The following is a 27,813-nucleotide window of genomic DNA, read 5'->3' on the forward strand; positions in this document are numbered from 1 at the left end:
AAGCACGTGCACCAAAAGGATCATCCATATAGCGGATGAGGAATCTTCATCTTCATCACCGCTGCCGTGAAAAGCAGACCTGTCACACACACACACACTGTCCCTTTCAAGACCAAGTTGGCATTATCTGATTGTCTTCCTTAATCACATTTAACTATTTTACGATTTGAAAGAGATGACAACAAGTCTGTAAATAAAGAACAGGAAGGAGAACGCCTAAAAGATAAAAAAAACACGTGTTCTTCATTACTGTTTTCTTTTGTTCCCCAGGGAAATCGGGCGAGGGAGGCGAAGAAGCTTGATCAGAAATATGAGAATCGCTGTGATTGGAGCCGGGATCAGCGGTTTGGTTTCTGCTTATGTTCTCGCCAGGGAAGGGGTAGATGTGGTGCTTTACGAGAAGGAGGATTACCTGGGCGGCCACGCCAAGACTGTCACCGTCGATGGCATCGATTTGGATCTCGGATTTATGGTCTTCAACCGGGTCAGTATTTACTATTTTGTCCTATTCATCTACATTTTGATTTCTTTGACTAGTCAGTTAACGTCAGTAATTCATTCCTAACGATGTTGACTGGAATTCATTCCTATAGAGGTTGACTTCCTGGCCCCATCATGAGTTGTCGTTGACTCTCCATACTAGCCGATAGCGGACTGACGTGAGCCTGACCGTCCTTCATTGTCTGGGTTTTGCCTTCGACAAACCACACTTAATCTCGACCATCCTTCCTAGGGAACCTAAAAGCCCAAAAACAACAAAAAAAGGCGGAAATCTCAAATCATAAAGGAGTAGAAATAAGTAACACCTAAGAGTTTATCATAAAGGAGAACTAGAGTTACTAGAGGAGGATAATAGTTTATTTTATTAGTTATAATTTATGTTCTATTCATTATAATTTTTAATCTTAATCATAACTTATTTTAGATTAATTATAATTTATTAGTAATAGTAATAATTTTTTTCAAGTTAATTATAATTTATTTATTTTATATTATAACTCATTATATTAAATTTAAATTATTATTATTATTATATATAATTTATTTATAGTTAACTATTATTTATTTGAATAATATTTAATTTAGTTATTATTTATTACTATTACTAATAAATATATAAAATAGATTACAAAAAGTAAAAAAAACATAAAATGAGTTTTCCAGCTGATCCGATTAATGGATCCGCTTACATACAATTTCTTAGCCATCTCTTATGAAGTTCAGATCTAGAGATATTTTTTGGTAGAATCTTGTTGTTATTTCAAAGTATATTTAGATCAGGACCTCTTTTACTTTGATCTAACAAAAAAAACAAAGACACGATGTTAGAGTACCACTTTGAGAGAAAATAGAAAAAAATAGCACATAAAATATATTTTACCTAGACAAACTTTATCGAGCGATCGATGTGATGAAATGAAAGGCGAAATGGTCGAAATTGAGCCAGAAGCCTACGTCTAAAGTTTCATTGCGTGAGGTTGAACGGTTTGGCAGATATGAGCAAAAGACTAATGACAGCCCTTTAGAAGTTTTACCTACCGTCTCCGATGTACCGGATGTATCAGAGATTGGTCAACGTGTGTGGTACCCACAAGCAATTCAAATATCTTAGATATCTGCCTACAATTCTATCAATTCATTATTGGTATTTAAATGGTTAGCCCATGTCGGACCTGCATCCATGGCGTTTCCTTTGGGCAGTTCTTTTGTGTATTAGGAATCTATTCTCTCCAAAGAGGGTTTAGTAGATTATGAAATGGCAAATAGGTCATCGTCATGTAAATAAAATCTTAATGAATTATAGATGTAGTTAGATGTGTAAAACTATATTATATTTTAAATTCAGTGCAGTTGAATTCGGCTCTGAAATTGAATTTTTAACACTAGAGTGCAGTTGACACAAATACTACATCATTGAATTTATAATTTGACGTCATTGAATTCAGCATCATTGAAAATTTACATAAATTATTTAGTTTTAAAGCTGAGACATATTTTCATAACTGAGGTATATGAATTCATTTGAGTAAGGTTGATTTCTTGTTCAGTTACATTGAATTTATAATACTGCATTTTTACATGTCCTATAGCTCACATGATCTGTTAACATATATTTCCTGCCAAGTTTACATAGTAACAAATATACAATGCAAATGCCTTTGCTATAATGAACAATGATGATTTTAGAAAGAATAAAGTCAGGGAAATATGGATAGGTCATGTATGGATAGGTCACTTCAAAAACACAAATTTAGACTCCAATTTCGATTTCAAAATATAAAGGTGCTTAAGAGTACATGATTTTGAAGGCCTTAGGAATTGAGAGTCCAGTTGTTTGTGTCAAATAAAGATTTAATAAGAGAGTTGTTGACATTAAAAAATTAAACTAAAAGAACATTTTATCCACGATAAAAAAATTGATGAAAACTTAGTTCAAAAATTAAAAAAAACTTAAAATTTTCTCTTTGAATCATTAAACATATGGATAGGTCGCGTATAGATTTTAGAGATCTATCTTGACTGGGTCAAACTTCAAACAATTCATTCACAACTTTTTAGGTTATAATATTCAAGTAATAATTTTTGTTTGTATATTATTATTCTGCAACATGCTTCTAGTTTGTAACGTGTTTAAACAATTCTCTTTATTCGAATATTTCATCTTCAAGTTGAGCTTTTTTATTTGGAAATTTGTTTGAGCAAACTCCTTTATTTGAACACTTTTTTCTTTTTTGAGTCTTTTGTTATTGAGCTTTGTTCTAAAAACTTCTTTTCTAGGGTCTTTTGCTTTTGAGCTTTGCTCAACCAATCTATTTTGGTTTATAATTTCCTATTTGATGAGACTTTTGCATTTGACATCTTGTTCAAATAGTTTATTGAGCAAACACTTTCAAGCATGTTTTTGTGCATGAAGTTTGTTCAAACAAATACATTTGTTTGATCGGTGAATGTAGCATATACTTTTACACTTAAGATCAATTGTTCAAAAATTTTTAAGACACAATTAGTTTTGAATAATTTTTTTTTACACCAAAACTATATGGATGAAGATCTTGAGACGAATACTACCTCACCTTGTAGTCTATTACCCCATAGTGGCGAACTATCCTTATCATTAATAGTGACAAGTAAGCCAACAAACAATTTTAAAAAAGTATAAGCATGATGATAGTATACATTTAGGATATGTTGTCTTGGGGAGAAAATTAATTCTCAACATTCATATCAACTTATCTTGTTGTTGGCCCTATAGATTCCCATGAAGTAAGTTTGAATGATAGCAAACACTTGATAATTAATTGTAAAATTTTACTTAGCAATCTTAAATAGAACAAGCGTTAGAAAGAAATATAGTACATGATCCATTCGATTGTCCGAGCATGCGATCGACCAATCTGGCCAAAAGGCTAGGTAGGATGACAAGAGAATAACGAAGTTGGTTTGACCACCAAGCATCTGGACAATAAAACTAGGAAAGAAAAAGGTATTGTTGTTGTCCATTATCAAGGTGCCTGATTGGCCCAAAACTACAAAAGAAAAACGAGAGTGGCACTGCTAAAGGCCATTTGATTAGCTCACGTCCATTTGAGCGACTAAGAGGGAGAATAATCATTGTTGATGGTCGGTGTCCCCAATGTCTAACTAGCCTGCTTTAACTAAGGATACAAGAAAAAAATGAAAAACATCGAGTGTTAAAGAAGGTCATCCAATCAGACATATGTTGTCTTACCATACTTAAGAAAGAAAAGGTATTGTAAATATTTGTTTGCCCACCAACTGGTAGATCGAAGAAATGAAAGGATGCAGCTTAGGAAGGACATATGACCGATCGTTAAGTGATTGATTGACTTATTTGAAAATTTCAGCATGTGAAATTTCAAAATTTTGATTTAGCTACCATAGATTACCAAAGTTCGTATGTGACCTACCATTATTATTAGCAACTCAAATAATGGATTTTAACCCTTTTTTGAGAGTTATTATTGCATTCGATTTGACCATGGTAAATGACTAAATATCATTTTCTGGGAGAAATGACTCTCCAATAGCTAGTTTTTAGACTATTTTGGTTGTCTTTTTAAACAATTTAGCACCCTACATTGTTTATTAAGTGCACTAAAGTGAAAAATAAAAGTTTCCTCTACATTTCCAGTGCTTTGTGATTTTCAAATCATTTCAAAAGTTCTACGACAAGGAAGTATTTCGAAAGAGCTAAGTATTCAAGCACGTGATTATGAAAGTGTGCATTTGGTGCTTTTCATTTTGAACTTGATTGAGTTTTATTTTGAAATAAAATGATCTAACTGTAATATTGTTTTGAGTGTGAGTCTCTCATATTAGACCCTAATTTAGTTATCTCAGAACTTTCAAACTTTTTATATAAGTTTTACAAATCTCATTGAACACATACTTGGAAATCATTTGTCTGAGATTAAATTGAGTTGCTAATTATTGTGGTAGCACTACTTAGGATTGAGTGTGCTTTTATGTACTTTGTTATTGTAATAACTACCTTAAATAAGAGGCTTTGAGTTTAACGGTAAAATATGTAATCTTCTTGTGTTATAAACTAATCTAGACTTAGATAAGTAGATTCATAGTTGCTTTAGAGAAATCCCTTTAAGGATATTGGTGTTTGTACCTAATTGTCAATGATTATAAGTTCCAAGTGTCAGGTTGGTGTTATAATTTAGACCTTTTAGGTTTTTGTATTGCTACTGGAGATGTTATTAGGTTGCTGATTAGTGGATTTAACTCTGAGGTACAAAAAACTTAGGAGTGGACAGATCAACCTGATTTTAGGTTATGACCCTCTATATATTTGTCTTATTTATTGTAGTAATTTCCAATTACATGCATTGATTGTTTAAGTGAGCTTAGAATTTGAAAGTAGTCGTTTAAATTTCATAAGCCTATTTACTTCCTCTTTATGTTTTTCCTTATAGAACCTAACACTTGTAAGCATTCTCGCTACATTGTCCACTGTATGCACAACTAAAATAATCATGTTTCCTTCTTGAGACTGATTATGTTGACAATGCATGTCACTTAATGGTAACGAGTGACATAAATTTTGAGCATTTAAGGTGAGCAAGTTTGTTGTTGGTAAAATGTTAAAAGTATTATAAAGACTACTAAAGTGTTTTCCCTATCCTTCTTGTAGTGGCCATTTGTTAGAGAGTTTAGGTCACCTAGTAGTTCAATGCCCCAAGGCCACGACCCAAGCTTATCTTCAACGATGACAAGCAAAACCATACACATGATTTCGAATGATGTGGAAATAATAAGAGGACATTACAAATTAATAGCCATTAGAACATTCAACACGAGGCAATCTATAAAGCCCTTCTTGTCTAAGATACATACGGAGAAAATAGGTCCATGACACAAGGCTACTCATTGCACTTGTCAATCTTCAACAAGTATAGTTATGGAGGACTCTTGCTTTGCCAAGGTAATCTTGATCCCGTTTCAAAATCATCAATGTGCAACTGCTATTTGATTGACATACTAAATTAGTGAGTTGTTTGTTGACAACCATCCTATCCAATTTGGGGGACATACTATGATGCCACACTTGAGTTGATGGCTTATATTTAAAATTATATTTTTCTCAAAATTTATGAAAAATATATATTTTAGAATAAATATGTTTAGAATATAGAATGTTATAGCAGTGTAAACAATTGAATTTATTAAATAAATTATTTAATTATAAAATATTACAAATAATATATTAATATTCTTATTATATAATTATATATAACATAATAATAAATGACTCAAAAAATAGTAGAATCATTTAATATTTATATGAAATAATTGTTAGCAATTGTTTATAAAAGGCAAGTTAAGATAACGAAAAATATCACAAGAATTTATTAGTTTCAAGTAGAGATTTTCAAATATAATTTAATTAAACATTATAATATAAAATGACATAAAGTTAAATAATATAGTATAATTTTAATTTAAAAATAGTAATTTAAGTAAAACAAGTTGGTTCTAATCTTTAGTAGAAAAGATTATAAATATTATTTAACTAACGTTAATTTTTTTAATATAATGCTATTAATATTTACCAAGTTTAATTATATAATAATTTAATTAAAATTAGTTTACAATAGAAAATTAAGTGTATATTACACAAAATAACTTAATATTTAGCACACAATTGTTTGTTGTTTTTAAACAGTTTTAAGTTGATATTTATATTTATTATAAGAATATTTATTCGTTTAAACTTATATATGATATGTCATAATTTTTTAATTTATATAAATATTATTAGAGTTGATTGTTAGGGAAAGGGGCAAGGAGAGGGGGTGATTTTCTATATCCTCCCTTGTGGCCTCTACTAGATTGAGGAGGAGGAAGACTTGGGGGGAGGGAGGGGGTTTGGGGTTGTAGGTGAATGTTTGGCTTGTTTTGAATTCCATTCATAATACTGCATGGGAATGTTGCTTATTGAGTAGGAAATTTATTATCAATAATAAAGAGCAAAAGAATCTCAAAATGCACAGGTCACGTATCCGAACATGATGGATTTCTTCGAAAGCTTGGGGGTGGAGATGGAACTATCAGACATGTCATTCTCTGTAAGTTTGGACAACGGGAAGGGTTGTGAGTGGGGAAGCCGAAACGGTCTTTCTGGTCTCTTTGCTCAGAAGAAGAACACATTCAACCCTTACTTTTGGGAAATGATAAGAGAAGTTATCAAGTTCAAAGCAGATGTTCTCCGGTGAGTCTTCTATTTCAATTTGGAATTTATATGCTACTACAACTATTGAACATGCATTAGTTTGGGTTTTTCCTATTGGTTTTCAAGGATGCTTTCATGGTACTAGGGTTGGAATTGCACACACTTTTTAAACTAGTTACTTATGGTCATTATATAGAATATGATTATTTTAATTATATACAACATGGTTTTTGTAATCCATTCGAAAGATTTAACTTAAGCCAATTTCTATAAGAATCAAATAACAATGATATCACAAGGCTATATTCAGAATTACGATATCAATTAAACATATTAAAAAATATGACATCTAAAATGATCATATTAAAAAATTATTTTTTATTTTTTACCTCCTTCAAACATTTGCTATGGGAGGTTAGAGAGATAGGACTACGTTAGCTTTGTTTAAAATTGAAAAACAGGCATCTATTCATTATTTTTTAAATATTTGCAATTATTTTATCTCAAAGCAGATTATGTTAGTTTTGTTTAAAATTTGGTGAAAAAAGTGGAAAACTTAGATCACTGTATTTACTATTTAATTCTAAATCTATCACAATTCACAATTAATGCCATATTCAGAATTATCTAAAATTTCTATTAAATTTTCTGGCTGTGACCCTGTTTTGGGTTACCGACGGCCTAGGGGCTCTGTGACGGTGGCTGCAATGGAAGTCTGAAACTCTCAACTTCCAACGGCGTCAATCTGTATTTCGATCGAATGGCGAGTAAATTTTTTCCGGCCAAGAAGAGCCTGAGATTGTCAGTTTGTTGCTTCTCTCCGATTTCACCAGAGAACTTACGCCGTTTACGGGAACCATGGTTAACTTTCGTGCCTATCATTCAAAATAAAGAGAGTGGCTTGACTATGGATAATCCCGATCCTCCTCGCTCAGGAAACTTAGACAACGGACCCATTGAGGACCAAAGATTATTGGTAGTTCCAAAAAGTAGGTTATATTACTCTCGTTGTCAAATTTGACACAGGAAAAACAAAACAAAACGGTAAGCTCCAAGGTGTAAGATGTCCTGTTTCCATTCATGTATCCTACCGATTACTTATCATCTAGTACTGGGTAGCTGTTCTATCTCCCTTTCCTTCTCCCGCTTTAATTAGTTCTGTAGTGATGGTTTTGAATTGATATTCTGTTCCCTTATTTGTTTGAGCCCAACTCTTTATAGATTTTCGAACAAAGTTGGGCAAATTTCGAAATCCCAAAGCTGATACTGAATGCTTTTTCTATTTGAAACTTCTCGCCTAAATTAGTGAAAGAAAAACATTTTGATATGCAATACAAATTGTTATTGATGTTCAGGGCCGAGTTTGGTCCATTCGACACTCTCCGTTATTTTTTTCACGTCTTCTCAACGATATGAAACACTCAGCAAAGCTAGACTCGTAAAGATGTCTTTGGTATTATATTTGCTCAAAATCCATGTTGCTACACTTCTCTAAAATCTGTCTATGAGAAAAACCACCAAGTTCAGCTCATGTTAGTGTTCCATTATTGAATCTGAATTACATCACCATAATTTTGGAGTTTTTACTACAGCTACTATGTTTGCAGATCAATTCATAAATATTCATGATATCTTATCTCGTGGTAAAATGTCCTTTGAAACACTTGCAATACAGTTGCTCGTTATCACACTAGGAGGGGACTTTCTAAAAAAAAAAACTAGGAGGGAACTTTCTAAAAAAAAAAAAAACTAGGAGCAGGAATTGCAAGGGGGGGTTTCATTTAAATCAGGGAAGTCTTGCTTTAGAATATGCGGACATGTTTTCATCTGCATGTTGTATTTTGGCACCTTTCGGCAAAGTGCATCACTTTGCTGGATTGCATCTTTTTTAGTGTTTCAAATGTAAATTTCTTCAGCTCCTCGTAGGTATCTTGAAGAACTTCAGAATGACCCAGATTTGGATCGTAATGAAACCCTGGGCAGTTTCATCAAGAAGCATGCTTATTCTCAATTGTTTCAAGAGGCTTATCTGGTGAGATTCCATAAATCTTTTTTAACGGTGAAAACTCAATGCATATTGTTTTATTTCTGCCTGTGTTGTGTTATTTCTGTAATGAAATTCTGCAGATTCCAATTTGTGGTTCGATATGGTCATGTCCTTCAGAACGAGTAATGGATTTTTCAGCTTTTTCTGTGCTTTCTTTTTGCCGTAATCATCACCTTCTTCAGGTAGAGTTTTTACCACCTATAATTTTATTTTCTTTTTGTTATGTTTGTGACTGGCAGCTTTCCTACTCAAGTATTTGGAAACTCTTCAAAGTTACACTGCAACTAATTTGTCTTACTGTCATTCAATTCTGCTCTTCAGCTTTTTGGTCGCCCACAATGGCTCACAGTTAAAGGACGATCCCATACTTATGTTACTAAGGTGACTTCTTGTCTGAAAGAATCAAATTGTTGGAAGATGCCACTTTTTGGAATGTAAACGAATCTTTTTCTCATGCTATTATGATGACCCATCACCTTGATTTGGTGACATAATATTTTATAATCATGAGCAATGATTGACATGGGTAAATGCCTGATCAGCATGTCAGTCGTGTTGAAAGGTGGACACTGTGCATTTTTTAGAAGAATATTACATAAGAGTGCTATGAGAACCTTTTTACACATTCTGCATGACTTGTGCACAATTTCTGGCCATTGATTGATAAAGTTCCAGCTTAAATGTGCTACATATGTAAACTAACCTTCCTAGCTACACAAGAAGCAATTTTGTGCGATTGTTTCTCTGTCAATTTGTTTCACATCCAACGAAATGGTTAAAATTGTAGGATCAGGGCCTTGTTTTATTGTAACTTACCATATTTTATCTAAATCACCTGATTTATTAATGTCTTTTAATGATTTTGTAACTAACAGGTCAGGCATGCGCTGGAGAGCAGATATTGTCAGATACGAACAAGCTGTGAGGTTGACTCTGTTTCAACAGCCAATGGAAGTAAGCCTTCAAGAAAAGAGTTAGGGCATCCAAATTTTAATAAAATGATTTGCTATAGATTTGGTCCGTCATGCAAAGTTATGGAGATATTGTTGCCTACTAATTGCATCTTAGATCAAGTTCTTCTGGTGCTTATTTGTTGAGGCTTCAGCTTTTACTTGTTCCTTGTGCCAGGTTGTTGCATCTCAGTTGTAAATGGTAATCAAGAGATGTTCGATGGATGTATCATTGCTACTCACGCACCAGATGCCTTGAGAGCATTAGGAGAAAAAGCAACTAGTGAAGAAATGAGAATACTTGGTGCATTTCAATATGTCTACAGGTAACTTTTCTTCAGCATGTCTTGAGAGTTTTATATCCTCCTAACAAGATAGTTTGCAGAGTGCATAACTGTCTCACAGGTGTAAATATTTTTTAGCATCAACTCTTGTGTCATTTATGTAAGATTACTCTTGTTAATGTGATGAAATAGAACAGGGAGAGAGGAAGAAGAAGAGAAGAAGAAGAGGAGACTTGATGCAGAAAGAAGATTCTGGTTAGGGGTTGAGTTCAACCTCTGGCCTCTCTTATAAACTCTAGTTAAGAAAGAGATAGAAGTAGAGAAAATAATCTCAGCAGAGGGGAAACATTAAACATTAAAGTATTGAACTACCCTTGATGTAAAAATACAAAATTGCCCTTAGGTGGCTTGTATCTCTGCAGTTACTTAATACCTTGTCATAAGTCATCGTTCTGTTTTTCAAGGCTATTTTATTTATCTGTGTACAACTAGACAACAAGAGTAATCCAAATACCTTTTTATGCCGTAAATTTCTCATTAAAATTTTAATAATTCTATATTGGCAGTGATGTTTTCCTTCACCGTGATAAAAGTTTGATGCCCCAGAACCCATCTGCATGGAGTGCCTGGAATTTTCTTGGAACCATGGGTAACAAAGTATGCCTCACATATTGGCTCAATGTCCTTCAGGTTGGTAACATGTGCTTTCTTTGCATGATCTGGTGTTAATTCTCGGAGGTAAATCCTTCCATATGTTCATCCTGGGCAATGATAAAATTTTAATAAATATATTTGCAGATAAAGCCTAAGATGAATGAAGTGTTGATCTTAACTATAACATTGAACTTAAAAATCTAACTTAACATCACGAAAATTTCTTGCTGAATCTGCTTGTTTATTAAACAGCTATTTTGAACTTGCAGAATATCAATGATACTGGGCTTCCTTTTCTTGCGACTCTGAACCCACTTCACCAGCCTCAAAATATTGTGCTTCAATGGTCAACAAGCCATCCTGTTCCATCAGTTGCAGCCTCAAAAGCGTTGCTTGAGCTTGATGGCATTCAAGGAACGAGAGGAATCTGGTATTGTGGTGCATACCAAGGTCAGAATATGATTTATTTACTGGAATGTTCATAGTGTGGTTTGCAGTAGTAAATGCCTTGAGTTCTACAGACAGCAGGATAAAAATGAGTGCACAGATTCCAACATTTTCATTAAGGCTGTTTCTGGAAAAAATCAGAAAGGAAGGACTGAAATATTTACATACTTGAAAAAGAAACTTACATTTTGCACCTTAGGTTATAATTATTTCAGGTTTTCTCAACTATTTAATACATCCTCTTTGCAGGGTATGGTTTCCATGAATATGGCTTAAAGGTGACCATGACTCTTGCTTATGAAAACTAAACAATCATTTGCAACGGTGGCTTGCCTACATTTTTCCTTTAATGTCCCTTTCTTGCTACTTTTAATGCTCTTGAACAATTTGGAGTATCATCTTTACAAACTATATTTTGCACTTTCATCGTTTCAGGCTGGCTTGGCTGCTGCAAATGGTGTACTTGGAAAAGCCTGCAATCTACTGAGCAATAGAAAACATATGGTACCTACTATGGTTGAAGCTGGAGCACGATTTATCGTCACTAGGTTCCTTGACCGTTACATCTCCACCGGTTGTGTTACGTGAGTTGACATCCTAGTGGTGACAAGACACACATTATCATGCCTTTCTGATTTTCTCTGAAGTTTTTTCCATTCATTAATCATTTTAACCTATTTCAGCTTGTACATTATATATAATCATATTTGGAACTCCTACACCTGTCACTAGTAACCTTGAGGCTATGGAAAGAAGATCCTATGGTGGACCTCCATGGAATTTAAATACCATCTGGTCAATTGGATGGTGTTATCAAACCAGAACAGTTAGGTAGTCTTGGCATTAAGTGAATCACAATTATGAACTCTGCACTCTTCACAAAAATGGTTGTCACCCCTTGTGTGTCCTGTCTTGGGAAAACCATTTGAAAGTTGAAATACTTTTTTAAGATTGGGTTTTCCATCCGTGTTAGAAATGGCGACCTTACTTCCTTATGCAATAATACTTGGCAAGGGGAAGATTGTGTTATGCACACAATAACATTATTATTTTAATTTTTTTTCTTTAATTTACTTTATTTATTTCAGTTTTAGGCCACAAGGGTATTTTTGGAATATTTTATTTATAGGGGTATTTTTGTAATATTTTATCTTAAACCTTAACAGGGTGGACCCTATTTAAGGGGTAAGATTAATGAGAAAAGACAAGCTTTGAGTCATAGGTAAATGAGATTGGGTTCTCTCTCTCACGAGGCCTGAGATCGGATTCTCTCTTCCAACGAGGTCCAGGTGCAAGCTTCCTTCAAAGCTTGGTTATCTCTCACATCCTTCATCCTTCCCTTTCCGAGTTCCATTTTCCCGTCACCTCTATTCCTCCGACTGCCTCAGATCTACCGTCCAGCCACGGTTCTTCATCGTTCCTTCCGGTTCCAGTAGCTTGACGTTTCGTCTTCGGGTTGGAAGTCGCAGTGATTGTTCATCTTCCTCTTCCTCACCATGTCTCCCTACGGGTCCAGTTGGTACCCTGCCTACAAGCCTCTATATCAGATCTGGGATTACGAGAACTCCCACTCTTCGTCCCGAACGTATTCATATATGGAACCAAGAGGAGAACGTCGGGTGGATCGGTCCCTAGAAATGGGGCATAAAAATGTGGTATCAGAGCGGACCACCTTGGACGACTCTTCCTCTCCAGCAGATGGGCGTACAACCATTGAAGACCTTCGGACAGAGTTTCGAACAGAGATCCAAAAGTTTCGGGAGACCATGTTTCAGCTTTTCAGCTCTCTGGGTTCACGGGAGGTTCCCCCTCCGGGCAGTGGCTCAAGCCCTGTGTGACCCTCCACTCCCGCCTATTCCTCCTATGCGCCCTGCTCAGTCCCCTCCATGTAGTGCCGCAAAGACCAAATCAGAGAAATTTGCGGAGCACGACATCAGAGAACCCTCCGTCTCTCCAGCGGCGGTGACCTCCACAATTGGCGATCCAAATCCGAAATCGGACTCCAAATTTCTGAAATCAGATGGCACTGGAATCCGAAAAGGCGCAATTCCAAATTTGTTGATACTGGAACACTCTAGCAGGGACGTCATGCGCCAAAATCCTGAGCTGGGCAATGGGACCCAGAATTTCTGAAACCAAACCACCCCTGCTCACGGCACGCCACACTCCATCCTGAACTGGCGAAGGAAAATCTTCTGGCGCCTGTTCCGACCAGGCCACTAGTGGCAAAGCCCCAAAGGGCTGTTGTTCGCCACCGCAAACTAAAGAGGAGGCTCCGTCGGCGCCGTCGGAAACAACTCAGGTGGGATTTGACTTCTGGCCACCACCTCTCGTGCTCTCTCAACTTCATTCTAGGTCTCGGCAGCACAACGGAAAACAAAATTTCGAACAAACTGGGGTAAACTCTTGCGACGAATTTCTCCAAATTCCGTCTTCTCTTTTCTCCAATCCCTCAATGTTCTACATAATTCCTCTCCAATGGTGTTGAAATTGTTCCGTGAAAATTTTGGGGCTGCGACGCAAGAGGGACATTTTTTGGGGATTCCGGGAATGGAAAACACAAAATTTCTATGGGTGGTGATTTATTTTTCGGTTAATGAGAACAGCACCGATGCGTCTGTTCATCGTCAAGTTGAATTCGTTGTATCTAATTTTTTGGATAATATGTGTGCTGCTGCTCGGGCCCTGTTCATACTGAATGGGATGTCTTCTATGGTGGTGAATGACTACAGTAGCAGTGTAGCGGTTTTGGGTAATTTTTACAGCAGTAACAGTCCATTTAAAAAAGTTGTGTTAATTTTTTTGGATGAAGTGTATGCTGCTCGACCATTGTTTGTCATAATTTTTCAACCTCGTGTGCCTTTTGGTGATGAAGATTTGAAGAAACTATTTGGTGGGTGTGGAAACATTACATGTGCTGTACTAATGAGATAAGGGAATGGGAAATCCAAATGTTTTGGATTTGTTACCTTTGAGAGTAGTGCTGCATATAATGACAAGAATGTATGCGTGTTAAATGATTATGCTATTCGAGTTCAACCTAATGTTGGGTATGCGGAGAAACAGGAATCAGTGCTGCATGTTTCTGCTATTAGAAGTGCCTCAGTTGAGACTGCAGAAATGAGGTGCAGCTCAACCAACTATTTGAGGAATTTCAGTGGACTTAAAGCAGCAAGAAGTGTGAACCGTCCAGCCACGGTTCTTCATCGCCCCTGCCGGTTCCAGCAACTTGACGTTTCGTCTTCTGGTTGGAAGTCGCAGTGACTGTTCATCTTCCTCTTCCTCACCATGTCTCCCTACGGGTCCAGTTGGTACCCTGCCTACAAGCCTCTGTATCAGATCCGGGATTACGAGAACTCCCACTCTTTGTCCCGAACGTATTCATATATGGAACCGAGAGGAGAACGTCAGGTGGATCAATCCCTGGAAATGGGGCATAACAAATTGCCTTGCTTGGGCTTTTCTAGTGCCAAGAGACTTGTATGTTTTTGCTAAGAATTCGTACACCAAGAAAACCAATAGCTGATCTTGAAATCTAAACCTTAGGAGAGCTTTCTCAAATGGGGAATCCACTGAGGCTGTAAACCTTCTTTCCCTTCTCAAATCGAAGTACATTAGGGGTTGGGGGTTGGACATCATTGTATGGAATTCGGACCCCTCGGGAGCCTATGTGGTTGCTTTACAATACTCATTTCTCTGTGACAACAATCTTGGCAAAAGTAACCTTCTTCCTTTGGTGTGCCACGAATGGCAAAATCCTCACCACTGACCAACTATCTAAGAGGAGATCTCTGGAAGATCAACTTGCACTTTGCTCCAATCAGTTTGTATCTGTAAACCAGCTTCTTCATTGGCCAACCACTCAGCAAATTTGGACAGCCTTCTGTCTTAAATTTGGCCTTTCACTTTTATCCCCCCTCCTCTTCCTCTCTCCCTCTTGTGATCCTTTGCCATGTGACAAAATAAGCAAAACACTTTGGAGCCTCACTATTGTTCTAGTCCGGTGGAACATTTGGGACTGGAAAAAGAGAAAAAAGATAAAATACGAACTTAAACTACTAGAGATGATAGATCACTAAAGGATCACATTATTTTTGTGGGTTGACCAAGTCAACTGAAAGAACCTGCTCTGATACCATGTTGAATTTCTAGAAAAGTGAAAAAATTCACTAATTTGTTGTAATCTGAGTACATGAGCCTCTATTTATAATAGAGGAAACAAGTAAAATCCAATTACAATTAAACTATCCTTAACCCAGTTACACCCAAAGTTCAACACTAAAAGATAAGTCCTAGAACAATTGAACATAAATAAAAGACTAACATAACTAAAACACCTTTAAACTGAGACTCTTATGTGAGACATCCTTATATAATAATTCTGGCTTTGTAAGAATTCTTGTTGTGAGAATTATGTAAGATTCTTCTATACCTGCTCTTCAACAAAAATAAAGTAAAAAGGCTAAAATACCCCTAATACTTTTTTTTCAACAACTAGATTTCAAGTTGGTTTTTCAAATAAGGGATACAACACAAAGCAGTTCGACTCAAATATGATTTCACAATACAAGCTCACAAGTAATGCTCTAAATAGTAATCAAGTTTAGTCTAACTTGACCAAGATCATTAAATAATTATAAGCTCAATAATGCTTGGATTTTTGGAAACAGCCCCCCAAATATTCACCACCATATTAGACCACCTTTTTAAATGTCCCAACAAATGAATATGTTAGAATAATATGATTCGAAAGTATTATAGTACAAATTTCGCAAGAAAGATGCTAAGTAAAACAAATATATCAAAATATGAGCTAAAAAATACTTAGCTCTTTCGCAAATTGCTTTTCAAAAACTTAAATCCAATCTCCAAATATGTTTTCAAAGTGTAAGAGCGCTTTGGAATGGTTGTGGCAGTGTTAGGAGTCACGAGAGATGTTGTTTGGGGTGAAGCCATCTTAAATAGATCCGTTCTTGATATTCAGATATAGAACTGTTGAGCTAGGAAAGGCATCATTTGTCTATTTTTGAAACTTGGTGAAATCTTGACTAAAAATCATGATAAGTTGTTTAATATTTTCACGATGAACTACTAATCACATAAATAGGTTATTTTATAGGTCTTACCTATCTTGGCCTAATTGAAGCCTTCAGTCTCGTTCCACAACTCTTCTGGTACATGTTGTTCAGATGGCTACAAACTTCTCTTTTGGGTGTTCGGATTCTGTCTTGGTTGTTCCGATGAATCGTCGAATGGATACTTCTGCTCAGTAGGATGATATTTGTTCAAAAGGTTCTCTTATTTCAACTCTTTGTTTATGTCCGTTCGATCACCCATTCACATGGACAGTTTGGATGAACATATTGATCATTTCCAGTAGTTGCTCTCCATTCCACTTAGTCTATCACTTAGTCCATTTGTAATTTACTTAGTCATTTGTCCCAGACATTCACAGGTGTGGGGATCAATCTACCATTCACTTTTTGTGATGGGAAATTGGGTCCATTGCAAATGGATGCCCACATATCTAGACTCGTAGAGTGAACGAAATTTTCATTCTATATTTCCAATATTAATATTTGGCCTCATCAGACATTGGAGGGGCAAAGGGGTCATGGCCCTCCAAAAATGTGATGCTCTCATATGCTGCTGTATCTAAACTGTCCTAAGGAAATAGGGGTAAGGTAGTATTGATCTAATTCTTCACTTAGCATCTTTAATATTCAACCTGGAACCAAACTTTGAGAGTAAACTTGCTCTGAGATTACTTGTTAGGTCCGGTGAGGAACAAACCATTGAGAGGAGGAGGTTTGTTCACTTTGTTGCTGATTTTTCTATTAATCCTATGTGTGTATTCATATTTTCAAATATTTCTCTGTGTAATACAAAATTTACAATTCAAGTACACACAGAAGCAAACACACAACGAACACAGGATTTATAGTGGTACACAATCCCACTTCAGATTGCTAGTCCACCCCCAAAATGTTTGTACACCTTGGAGTTCCACTATGCTTAACTCAACAACACATACAATAAATTGCCACTATGGCTAATTATAATATTGCTCACAAAGGGGCTTATGTCACTCAATTGATCACAACAACCAACTTCATAGCTCACTCTCACATAGATTTACAGTAGCAAACTAGGTACACAACTTAAATCCACAAAGGGAATTTTCAATAACTAACTAGTAAATCCTGCCTACTCCTACACAAATATTTACAATGGAACCTCACTAGGCATACCAGGCCTAGACCTAAGAATGGATTTTTTAGCATTGCCTGCCTACACAAGGACTTAAGGCATAACAACAGTAGCAAGGCTTCACAGGCTTTCTTTCCTTAGCCACACTAGCTTTTCTCAAACTACTTGAGATGAGGATGGTCTTACGTTGCTAAGACTTGACCCAAATTGCAAAGGGTACTTGTTTACACCTCTTAATTGGTGGATTTAAATATTCAAGCACAAACAGATAGGTATACTAATCATAAGTACCTAATCAATGTAATAGCAGCTCAATAGTCATTGAATGACCAGAATTCAGAAGTAAGCTCGATAAAATTGGATTGATTTTTCGAATAGGGGGCAACATACAAAGGAGCTTGACTCAAACATGATTGAACAATACAAGTTCATAAGTAATGATCTAAACAATAATTAAGTTTATTCAAGTTTGTCCAAGATCATTAAAAGATTTCAAATATAAGCTTGATGATGCTTGAATTTTGAAGCAGTCCCCCAAAATATTTAGTTTGTATATATATCCCATTTTTAAATGCCCTAGCAGGTCAAATATGCTAGCATAATTTGATTTCAAAGTATAAAGTACAAATTCTAGCAAGAAGATGCTAAGTAAGCAAAGTTTTCAAAACATGACCCTAGAATTACTTAGATCTTTGGTAACTTACTTTTTGGAAACTAAAATCCAATCTCCAAATATGATTTCATAGTGTAAGAGTGCTTTGGAGTGGTCATGACAGCCTTAGGAGTTGAGAGAGATGTTGTTTAGGGTGAAGTTATTTTAAATAAACCAGTTCTCAACGTTAAAAATTTGAACTGTTGGGCTGGGAAATTGACCTTTTGTTCGTTTGTGAAACTTCGTGAAATCTCAACTAAAAACCACAATGAAATGTTTACTATTTTCATGATGAGCTACTAATCATATAGATAGGTCATTCACAAATTTTGCAGACCTATCTATGCCAATTGAAGCCTTCAATCTCATTTTGCAACTCTTCTAAAAAACACCATTCAGACAGTTGCAGACCGGTTGAACGGTCTTCATTAGGCGTCTTTCTTCTCTTCTGGAAGTTTTGCTTTTTGTCTTGGTTGTTCGGACGGTTCATTAATTGGACACTTCTGGTGCCTATTCTTTTTCATCTTTGATCAGATGGTCTTGGTCTTGTCGGCCGACCTTCATAAATCGCTTTCTTCTCTTGTCTTTAGCTTGGTCAGTCACCTAAGCAAATGAGTACTTCTAGTACTTTCTCCCTTTCATGTCCAGTCAAATGGGGGTAGTTCGCTCGAACTGCTTACTTTGCAAGGCCTTAGTTTCTTCTTGTCTTCATTGGGCTGGCCTTTCAGTTGACTAGGTGGACAGTCTGCAATAGAGAGTTTTCTTTCTCTTCTTAGTTTGATGGCGGGCTCTTCTTCGTCCAGTTTAATGGACTTATATTGTTTGTTGAGTTGAGCATTCGTTGGGGTCGATCAGATGGTTTCCTATACGATTGCTTGCAAAGAGTTTTCTCCCTTGTTTGGTTGATCAATGTTGTGAGGTTGATCGGATGGTGCTCTTTCGGGCATGAGCCACTTGTCCTTTTTATATGGGCCGTTTGAACGGTTGTTTTGGCAATCAAATAGGTATGTTGCCAGAAATTTCTTTGGGGGCTTTTAGGTTGCAATGCATACTTAATTAACAACTTAAGTGTTTGTTATCCTCAAAATTGTCTTCATGGGGATCTTGTGACCTATGGTAGGTGTAACCATGGCTGGTCAGACTTGAGCTCGACCTCCTTTTCTTCTCTCTTTCTATATATATGGAAACGAGGAATATGGACCTAAGTCCATATAAGTTATGTGAAACCATTATTTGATTGAATCATAAAATTTGAATTGAATGACTTATAGCTTAACTTATTCTTATTCTTATTTATTATCCCCTGCATTCTTGATCGATGTTAATTTGAGTTTTTTTCTTATTTGTATCATTTTTAATGATAAAGTAAAGATAATGACATCGTTGTAAATATAATAAGTGACATTCTTGTAAATTAATATCACCTTTTTAAAGAAGAAAAAGTTGGGTGCAGCTATGGTTGGTCCAACCTTCTTTCCCTATATATATATACCCTTAATTTTATGTTTATTGGTGGGGAAGAAACACCCACGTCAAAAAAAAAAAAAGTTCATCGCTCTATAGTTGTACATGTGCTCCAGTTATTTGAGAGTCGAAGTTAGTGTGTGTTGGAGAACAATTTCAATTTCACATTAGTTGGGGTTTGGAAAGATCCTGCACTTCTTTGTTGGGAAGAGGCATCCTAACTTTGACTAGGAACTAACTCAACTTTATTTAGTAGCAGAGCCAACCTAAACCTATGTTTGTGTGACCCCATGTATGCAAGTTCTCCATGTCTTGAGCTGGGTTGTTTGTTTAGTCCTAAACATGAGAGGGTGTGTTGGAGTGTTAGTCGCAAGGATCATTACATAAATATATTCCTTCATGAACTATACTTCTTTTAAGAGAAGAATCTGATAGATTTTGGATTATGTAATCTGGTAAAGTTGAGTATTCTTTCTTCTTTGGCTAGCATGACCATTGCATATTTCGATATTGATATTTCCCTCCTCTAGAATACTCAGATTGAGGATTCATTTGATATTTTAAAAAGTAGACTTACATATCTTTCTTTTGATATATATATTTCTTGAGATAAAGTCTCGTTCTTGATAGCAGAAAAAGGCCTCAAAATTGAAGCTTTCTACTACTTCTCGAACCTCTCCTGTTGTCTGCTACTTTAAATATCGATTAACCTTTGTAGAAAACTCCAATTGCCAAAATTATTCTTGTGTTGGAGATTAGTCGCAAGGATCATTGCATAAATATATAATTTACTATATGAAAATTTCAGTTTGAAGGTTTAAATGCCAAAGGAAACAATGGATACTAGGAAAGGAAAGACAAAAAAATGTGGAATACAAACCTAAACTACTAGAGATGATAAACTAGAAAATGATCATATTATCTTTGTGGGTTGACTGCATCAATACACAGAATCCACTTTGATACCATATTGAATTTTTAAAAAGAGAAATACTTCACTAACTTGTTTGTAACTGACTACAATGAGCCTCTATTTATAATAGAGGAAACAAGTGGAATCAGATTACAAATAAACTACCCATGTCCCAGTTACACCCATAGTCTAACACTTAAAGATAACTCATTGAATAATTAAACAACTAAACATAATTAGAAGACTAATATAACTAAAGTACCTTTAACTAAAACTCTTCTATGCGACCTCTTTCTGTGAGACTCCTGTAAGACTCCACTATATTAATTCTAGCTCTATGATACTTCTTGTTGTGAGAGTCCTACAAGACTCTTCCATACATACTCTTCAATCAATATCTAATCACACTTCCCAGTCTCTCCAAAAAAATTCTCATACAACTAGATTCTACCTCTAGTGTGAATTCCCTTTTAGACTTAAAGGTTCTAGATAACCACTTGAGGAGGGTGAAAACATAAAAGGGAAATGGAAAACTTACATTCTTTGGAGAGATAGCCACTTTCAGAGTGTTGCTAAGCATCTAGCACTTTAGAAAGAAAAAAAAAAAAACAGAATGTATTTGGAGCATTGGAGGAACTAAGAATTGCAAGTGGATTTTAAAGGATTTTACAAAAATAAGGATTTCTCTCACAAAAGGGTAGAATTAGAAATTTACACTTTAAAATACTTATTTAAAACTTAAGTTTGAAAATAAATGCTCAAGGTATGCTTAGAGACAAATTTGAGTCCCTATTTTTAAGATTCATGGTGAAACTTGCCATTTTCGACTGTTCTACAAAAAGCTACATGAAAGGTTGATCGATGATTATTTAATAGAAGAATTCAAACCAAAGATGAGTCTATTGGGTATTTATCAATATGAGACTATTCCCACTCAATAAAATTATAAATACAAGAGAGAGATTTGAAAATCCTAATCTATCCCACCTCTATTGCAATTCCATCAATGTCCTTTGGAACACCAACAGGAAATGACTTGGCTAGGGATGGAGTTACTTGCCAACACCCGCTATTTACAATTCCCTTAGTGAACTTTTGGAGTTTTGGGCCCTTTTGTGTTAATCTTCCTCTTCCTCAAAACTGAGTTTGTGTTATATATGGCCTCATGTGAGTAGGTTTTCAATGTCTTGAGTAAGGTTGTTTGCTTAAGCCTAAGCATGAGGTGAATGTTGCTAGGTACAGAAGTCCAACATTCTATTGTTGTACATGTGCTCTACATTTCATGAGTTATCTAAGAATGAGAGTTTGTGTGTGAGAGAAAATATCACAATTGGTGTAAGCTTGAAAAGATCCTATACGTATTAGTTGAAAGATGCCTCTCAACTTTGGGTATTTTGGACTAAACTAGCCCAGTTTAATACTGCTCATTCTAATCTTTACAATAATTAAATAACCTAGAACTTTCTAAAAATTTTAACAATTTTTTTTTTTTTTTTGATATGCATAATCAGGTTTGGAGAATGATTTTTCATGAAAATAGTGATCTAATTTTCTGACTTAATAATTATGTATTTACTTGCCAATAGCTATTAGTTGGTTCTATTGGACCAGGTTGTTTCTAAAGAAGGGGCTGAATTGAGAATAACTATAAAAAATTTAAACTCAAGCAAATATGCACACACCACAAGGAGGCCAAGAGTTTTTGTTTTTGTTAAAATAACAACTCAGCGGTATTTTGATCATTTCATATATTATTTTTTTATCTTATATGATGTTTGTTACGTAAGAATGTCTTCATATGCCTACGGTTCAATTTTTATTCATTTTAGAGATGTATTTTAGAAGATATGTAACTTTATGTTTTAAGGGGGTTTTTTTATCTTTTATGTAAGACCCTGATTAAAAGAAAAGGGGGCGTCCTTTTTAGACACACACTCCAAAGCAGCAATCGTTGCTCCTCTCCAAGCTCTTCTTTTTCATCCAAATATCAGATTTTTCATAGTATCAAAACAAGATTATGCACTTCTTGGGCAGATTTCTCTCATTTTTGTGGTTCTTCCTTCAATCCTTTTGCAGAGATAAAGGCATCATTCACTAAAATTCTTATGTCTACACACCACAACAAAATGGTGTGGCTAAAAGAAAGAATTGACACCTTCTTGAGGTTGATTGTGTTTTGCTACATCGTATGCATGTGCCTCATTTCTACTGGCCACATGTCATCCTTATGACATGTTTTTTTATTAACAGGTTACCTTCTTCAGTGCTTGGTAATAAGACACCATAATCTCATCTTTTTCCTAGTAATGAGCTATCTCTTCCTTTCAGAGTTTTTGGGTGTACCTGTTTTATTCATATTACATCCCCCCATACTACTAAATTAGATCTCAGGGTGATTAAATGTGTCTTTTTGGACTATTCTCGTACTCATAAAAGAATATGTGTGTTACAATCCTTCTCTCAAGCAGATGTTTGTTTCTAGTAATGTAAGATTCTTTTAAGAGCATCCCTTTTATTCATCCACCAGTGTTCCACCTGGTTTCTCTGCAGCCAATGAGTTTTCTAAGCCTATTGTATCGATTGATGACTCAACAGTTCATGGTATTGATAATGTACCTGCTCTATCCCCTGAAGCATTAGTCGACACTACACTTGTTGAGTCTCCATACCCATCTGAGGTAAGTTCCCTCTAAGAGTTATACCTTTGCAAATCCTCCTACTCTTTCCTCTTTCTTTCCTTGCATTTCATATTAGACAAGCTCCCTTACTCTATATTGTATTGCAAAAGAAGTGGATGCTTGGATCTCTCAAGGAGGAGGTACTCTCCAAGAATTGGGTGTAAGACTATTTTTCCTTTCTTTGATTTTATTTTGTAAAAGGTTCATCTAGAACCTATCTAATCTAGATAGAAATGGCTAGTTGGAGCTAGAATCTAGCTAATCTCTTGGGGAGATTATACTTGTAAAAAAAATGTATTGAGCTACATGTGGCTTAAAAAGAGCCGGAATCTCTTTGTATGAATTCCAGCTATTAGAGCTTTTGAATAGTGGAATTTCCCAAGCAAGGGTTCTTGGACGGTGAATAGCAACAAGGAAACATCGCTAACAATTATTTTTTTTGCTTCCTATGGTGTGTGAAAGTTTACTTTACATTGAATTCGTAATATTGCATGTTTTTCATTACATGCCTAAGTTAAGTTTTTAATTTGAAATTCTCGATTCACCCCCCTCTTCAGAAGCCACCTGGGCCAATAGGTTGATCAATCAAGCTTGTAAGTTGAAGACTTACTGCCAATGTGTGATTGATTAAGCCTAGTATTTGTTTTGCAATCTTTAGAATAAATGCTTTGCATGATTTAGGCTAAAACAAAGTTTATGAAACTTGGAAAACATGGTCTTGGAAATAGTTTGCATGTCCTAAACTCCAAATGCAAATTCATACCTAAGGTTTGGAAACTGGATGCCTAACACTTTACAATGCTAGAGTTCTTGAGGATTATCTCATTTGCTTAACACTTTACTAGTCAGCCCCTCAAGCGACTAGTTCTTTTTGGGACAGAACTAATTCCAAACTTAATCATCCTATCAGAGCTAGGTTTAAGCATAAGCAGATATGTTTGTCCATTATAATGTACACAATCCTTGTTGCAGGTATATTTGTTTGTCCAATTCCACATTTAATTTTTTCGATTTTTATTGGTTTTATAAGGTTGAACAAAAGACATCTAAAGTGGCTAATCGTTTTTGGTTCAAATTGGTCATAACTCAATTTTATTGTTAGCACTTGATGCTGATATTAAAGTTATTGAACTGACAGCCTGCCACTTAAGACTAGTATTTATCTTGAGTATTTCTTTTGTATACCTAGTTTGCTGGAAGAAGGTGGTACAATTTTTACTTTTGAAGGAACAAATGAAAAAAATTGCCTGAAGTCAGTTCTGAAAGTTCATAATCCCTTGTTCTACTGGAAGGTACCCATTTTTTTAGATATTAAATTGTATTTTAATTTGTCACTTGTACATAACCATAACCATGTAATAAGTTGCCAAAGAAACTCCTTGATTAATAGGTGGCCACCGAGGCTGATCTAGGTCTTGCAAATGCTTATATTGATGGTGATTTTTCATTTCTGGACAGAAAGGGCGGATTCTTAAATTTATTCATGGTAATAGTCCCACACTTTTTTCCAGATTGTTGCAACTTCACTTTGAGCTGATTTTTTGCATTTTTTACCCTCTGATGACTTTCTGCAGATTCTTATTGCAAACGGGGAGCAAATTCGCTCTGATGCAGCGTGTAGACACAGATGGTTCAGTTTTCATTACCATTTTCTCATTATTTCCCTACCATAGTTCAAACTAGTCTCTTTTGATGCTAAAGAACTATTTCAATGCATGATGATCTGCTACGTACTTGCTTCAGGGGTTGGTGGATACCAATGCTTCCAACTGCAGCAGTAGCTTCTACAAAATATATCTATCGACATCTTTCAAGGCAAAACAGTATTGCACAAGCTCCCCGAAATGTTTCTCGTCATTATGATCTGGTTCGTATATAAATGTAAAGCATTAGTTTTGTTATTGTTTCATGATTTCATTGTGGACAGCGATTTGATTTTATTAATCTGGTAGATATCCAGTGAGGAATATGTCTGATATAGTTGCTGTTTTTTTTCTCAGGGTAATGACTTCTTTTCCTTGTTCTTGGATGAAACAATGACGTATTCATGTGCAATATTTAAGGTTCGTTTCAACTTCTTGCGGAGAAACTCTGATTCATTTTTCCATAATAGACTTGTTTCTTTGTTTCTGTAGCATGTGATACATTCTATTTACTGGATTTTTATCCTATTTGTAAAACCTTTTAAAAGAATGAGACTGAAGACATTTTCCTGTTTGTAAAATTTTAAACAGAACGAGACAGAAAACCTAAAGGTTGCTCAGCTGCGAAAAATTTCTCTCCTCATTCAAAAGGTTAGGCCAAACATCAAGTGGCTTTTAGAATGGTTTTGACTAGGATCAACGATCTGTCATCCTTATAAATTCGCTTATTATGCTTATCAAAATATTTGTAGGCTAGAATTGAGAGAAAGCATGAAGTACTTGAGCTTGGCTGTGGTTGGGGAAGCCTGGCCATTGAAGTTGTGAAACAAACAGGATGCAAATACACAGGCATCACTCTGTCTGAAGAACAACTGAAGTATGCTGAGAGAAAAGTGAAAGAAGCAGGCCTCGAGGTGCTTAATATTTCTAGATTATCCTTGCTTACAAGTTTCCCTCTCTAATTGAATTCTTCTGGCTCGACTGAATATAGTACTTCAAACATACTTCATTTACACTTAACATAAATGATTTGTTCTGTAGGATCACATAAAGTTCTTATTCTGTGACTATCGTCAACTACCCATTAGTCACAAATTCAACAGAATTATATCTTGGTAAGCTCATCATCTTTTGAACTTCTATGAGCTTCTGGTTTATGTGGTTGATCAGCTGAGACTGACAATATTTTTTTCTACAGTGGAATGCTTGAAGGAGTTGGTCACGAATTCATGGAGGAGTTCTTTAAATGTTGTGAATCAGTTCTAGCTAAGGATGGTCTCCTTATCCTTCAGGTTATATAGCTGAAATTAGTTATGTTACTCCTATGGTTCTAACTTTATATTTCATGACCATTTACTAGTTGGATGGTTCAGGTAATTTTATTGCCCAGAATTCATGTCTGTTCTTTTCAATGACTGCCTTTGGAATTTCCTTTCAGTTTATTTCAGTGCCAGATGACCGATATGATGAGTATCGGAGAAACCCAAGCTTTATGAAAGAATATATTTTCCCTGGTGGATGTCTTCCATCTTTAAATAGAGTTACATCAGCTATGGCAGCTGCTTCTAATCTCTGGTAAAACATCATTGACTTTACTTTTTTTCTGAAGAAGTTTTGCTTCTCTCTCTCTCTCCATCTCCTTCGCGAAACTTTCTCCAGCTTTAAATATTCGTGGAATGCAGTGTCGAGCATCTGGAAAACATCGGCATTCATTACTACCAAACGTTGCTGTATTGGCGTGATAATTTCATGGCAAAGCAGAGGTAAGGAATGACGGCTTTTAGTCGATTAATTGACATGAAAGTATAGTTTTATCTGAAATATGCAAAAGCATACTGCACTGTATTCTTTGGCTGTTTCTGTGTTTTCAAAGTATAGTGTTTGACTGGACATTCCTCTGGTTTCCACTATGGTAAGCTTAAGATTTTCAGTTTATTTATTGTTAAATCCTCATGGATCTGACTTAAACCAGTATTTCTTGCTTTCTAGACAAATTCTTGAGCTGGGTTTTGATGAAAAGTTCATACGTATGTGGGAGTACTATTTTATTTATTGTGCAGCTGGTTTCAAGTCGAGAACACTCGGTGATTATCAGGTACAAGTCTGGACTTGCATCAAACTCACATAGGCTTAATATACCCATGATCAAACCACAGTCCATGATTTAAATGATTCTGTTGACTGTTTGTAGGTTTTCTTTTGAGCGTTTTTAACTCTTTTCTGTACAGCATTCAAAAGCTCTAACAATGGCTGTCCAATGATGTAGATCGTCTTTTCCCGACCTGGCAATTTTGATGCATTCAGTGATCCATACAAGACCCTGCCATCTGCATACTGAGACTTCTCTATAAAGCCCATACTTATCTTTTTCCTTGCATGTCCTCTAGGGCTATAAGTGTCTGTTTCCATAGACTTATAAAACGATAATTACATGAAATAGATATCCTATTCAGCAATAAATAAACCTGTTTTTATGAGTATCCATGAGTTCCCAGGAGTTTCTATTTGTTTCCAGTTGAATACAAGTAGATACTATTTGGTATACCTATGTATGATATATTACTGGTTGTTTAGGTTGTTATTATTAGGTCCTACAGTGATAAACTTGGGGTGATTACATTTATGAAATTTTAATGGCTAATTTCAAATTCTAAAATAGTCAAAACAGACAAGGCATGCAATTATCAACTGATCAAAATAAACACAACATGTTTATAGTCGCTCACAACCCAAAATCAGGTTGCTATGTCCATTCCCAAAGTGTTTACACCTAAGATTTGAATTTACTAATTAGTAGTTTAACGACGTTTACAATAAGAAGCCTAAGGAGAAATTTTTGGCTTTCTTTCATTGGTTTGAAAATCTTAGATCGACTAAAAGGCTAGGGGAGTTTTCCTTGAGTTCACTGTAGAAATAATTGGTAAACACTATGGGACACAAATTTGTTTAAAAAGGACTCTATTAAATGATAAAAAAAAAAACTAACCATTTAGAGCCAGAGAGGAGAGGTGAGGTGAGGAGGAGAGTAGGTTGTGTAGTGAGAAGTTTGAATAAAGAAGGAGAGTAGAGGAGAGGAGAGGAGCCTCAGGTGAAGGAAGAGAGGTAGGAGGATTAGGGTTCAAAGCAATGAACCTAGTCCTGCTCCTTAGCTGTATATATAATCACTTG

General features: G+C 35.5%; 1 protein-coding gene across 5 annotated transcripts; it reads left to right on the forward strand.

Moving 5' to 3' along the window:
• Positions 1–307: 307 nt before the first annotated feature.
• Positions 308–27,104, forward strand: LOC137950997 (uncharacterized). 5 transcript variants are annotated; one of them, XM_068797608.1, is made up of 24 exons: positions 308–484; positions 6,525–6,742; positions 8,630–8,735; positions 8,831–8,932; positions 9,072–9,131; positions 9,626–9,704; positions 9,879–10,026; positions 10,551–10,674; positions 10,908–11,088; positions 11,335–11,363; positions 11,521–11,669; positions 24,192–24,294; positions 24,393–24,488; positions 24,577–24,632; positions 24,746–24,869; positions 25,003–25,065; positions 25,237–25,296; positions 25,398–25,559; positions 25,687–25,760; positions 25,844–25,937; positions 26,084–26,220; positions 26,328–26,408; positions 26,635–26,740; positions 26,912–27,104. In XM_068797608.1, the coding sequence occupies exons 1-24, from the start codon at positions 311–313 to the stop codon at positions 26,981–26,983; spliced, it is 2,598 nt and encodes an 865-aa protein (XP_068653709.1). In that variant the 5' UTR covers positions 308–310; the 3' UTR covers positions 26,984–27,104. The 5 variants fall into 5 exon arrangements, with proteins under 5 accessions (XP_068653709.1, XP_068653704.1, XP_068653706.1 ...); XM_068797603.1 differs by having other exon boundaries at positions 311–484; positions 26,874–26,992; XM_068797605.1 differs by lacking the exons at positions 308–484; positions 6,525–6,742 and adding an exon at positions 7,400–7,747.
• Positions 27,105–27,813: the final 709 nt, after the last annotated feature.

Source organism: Aristolochia californica, unplaced genomic scaffold (assembly GCF_029961685.1).
Source record: "Aristolochia californica isolate CCGP_79_NKW_82.1479 unplaced genomic scaffold, dmAriCali1.0.hap1 SCAF_1, whole genome shotgun sequence".
NCBI lineage: Eukaryota > Viridiplantae > Streptophyta > Magnoliopsida > Piperales > Aristolochiaceae > Aristolochia > Aristolochia californica.

Coding starts and splice junctions, on each gene's coding strand:
- LOC137950997 (XM_068797608.1), top strand. CDS start 311: ATGAGAATCGCTGTGATTGGAGCCGGGATCAGCGGTTTGGTTTCTGCT. Junction 8,933..9,071: donor GTAATCATCACCTTCTTCAG/GTAGAGTTTTTA, acceptor TCTGCTCTTCAG/CTTTTTGGTCGCCCACAATG. Junction 11,364..11,520: donor TCCATGAATATGGCTTAAAG/GTGACCATGACT, acceptor TCATCGTTTCAG/GCTGGCTTGGCTGCTGCAAA.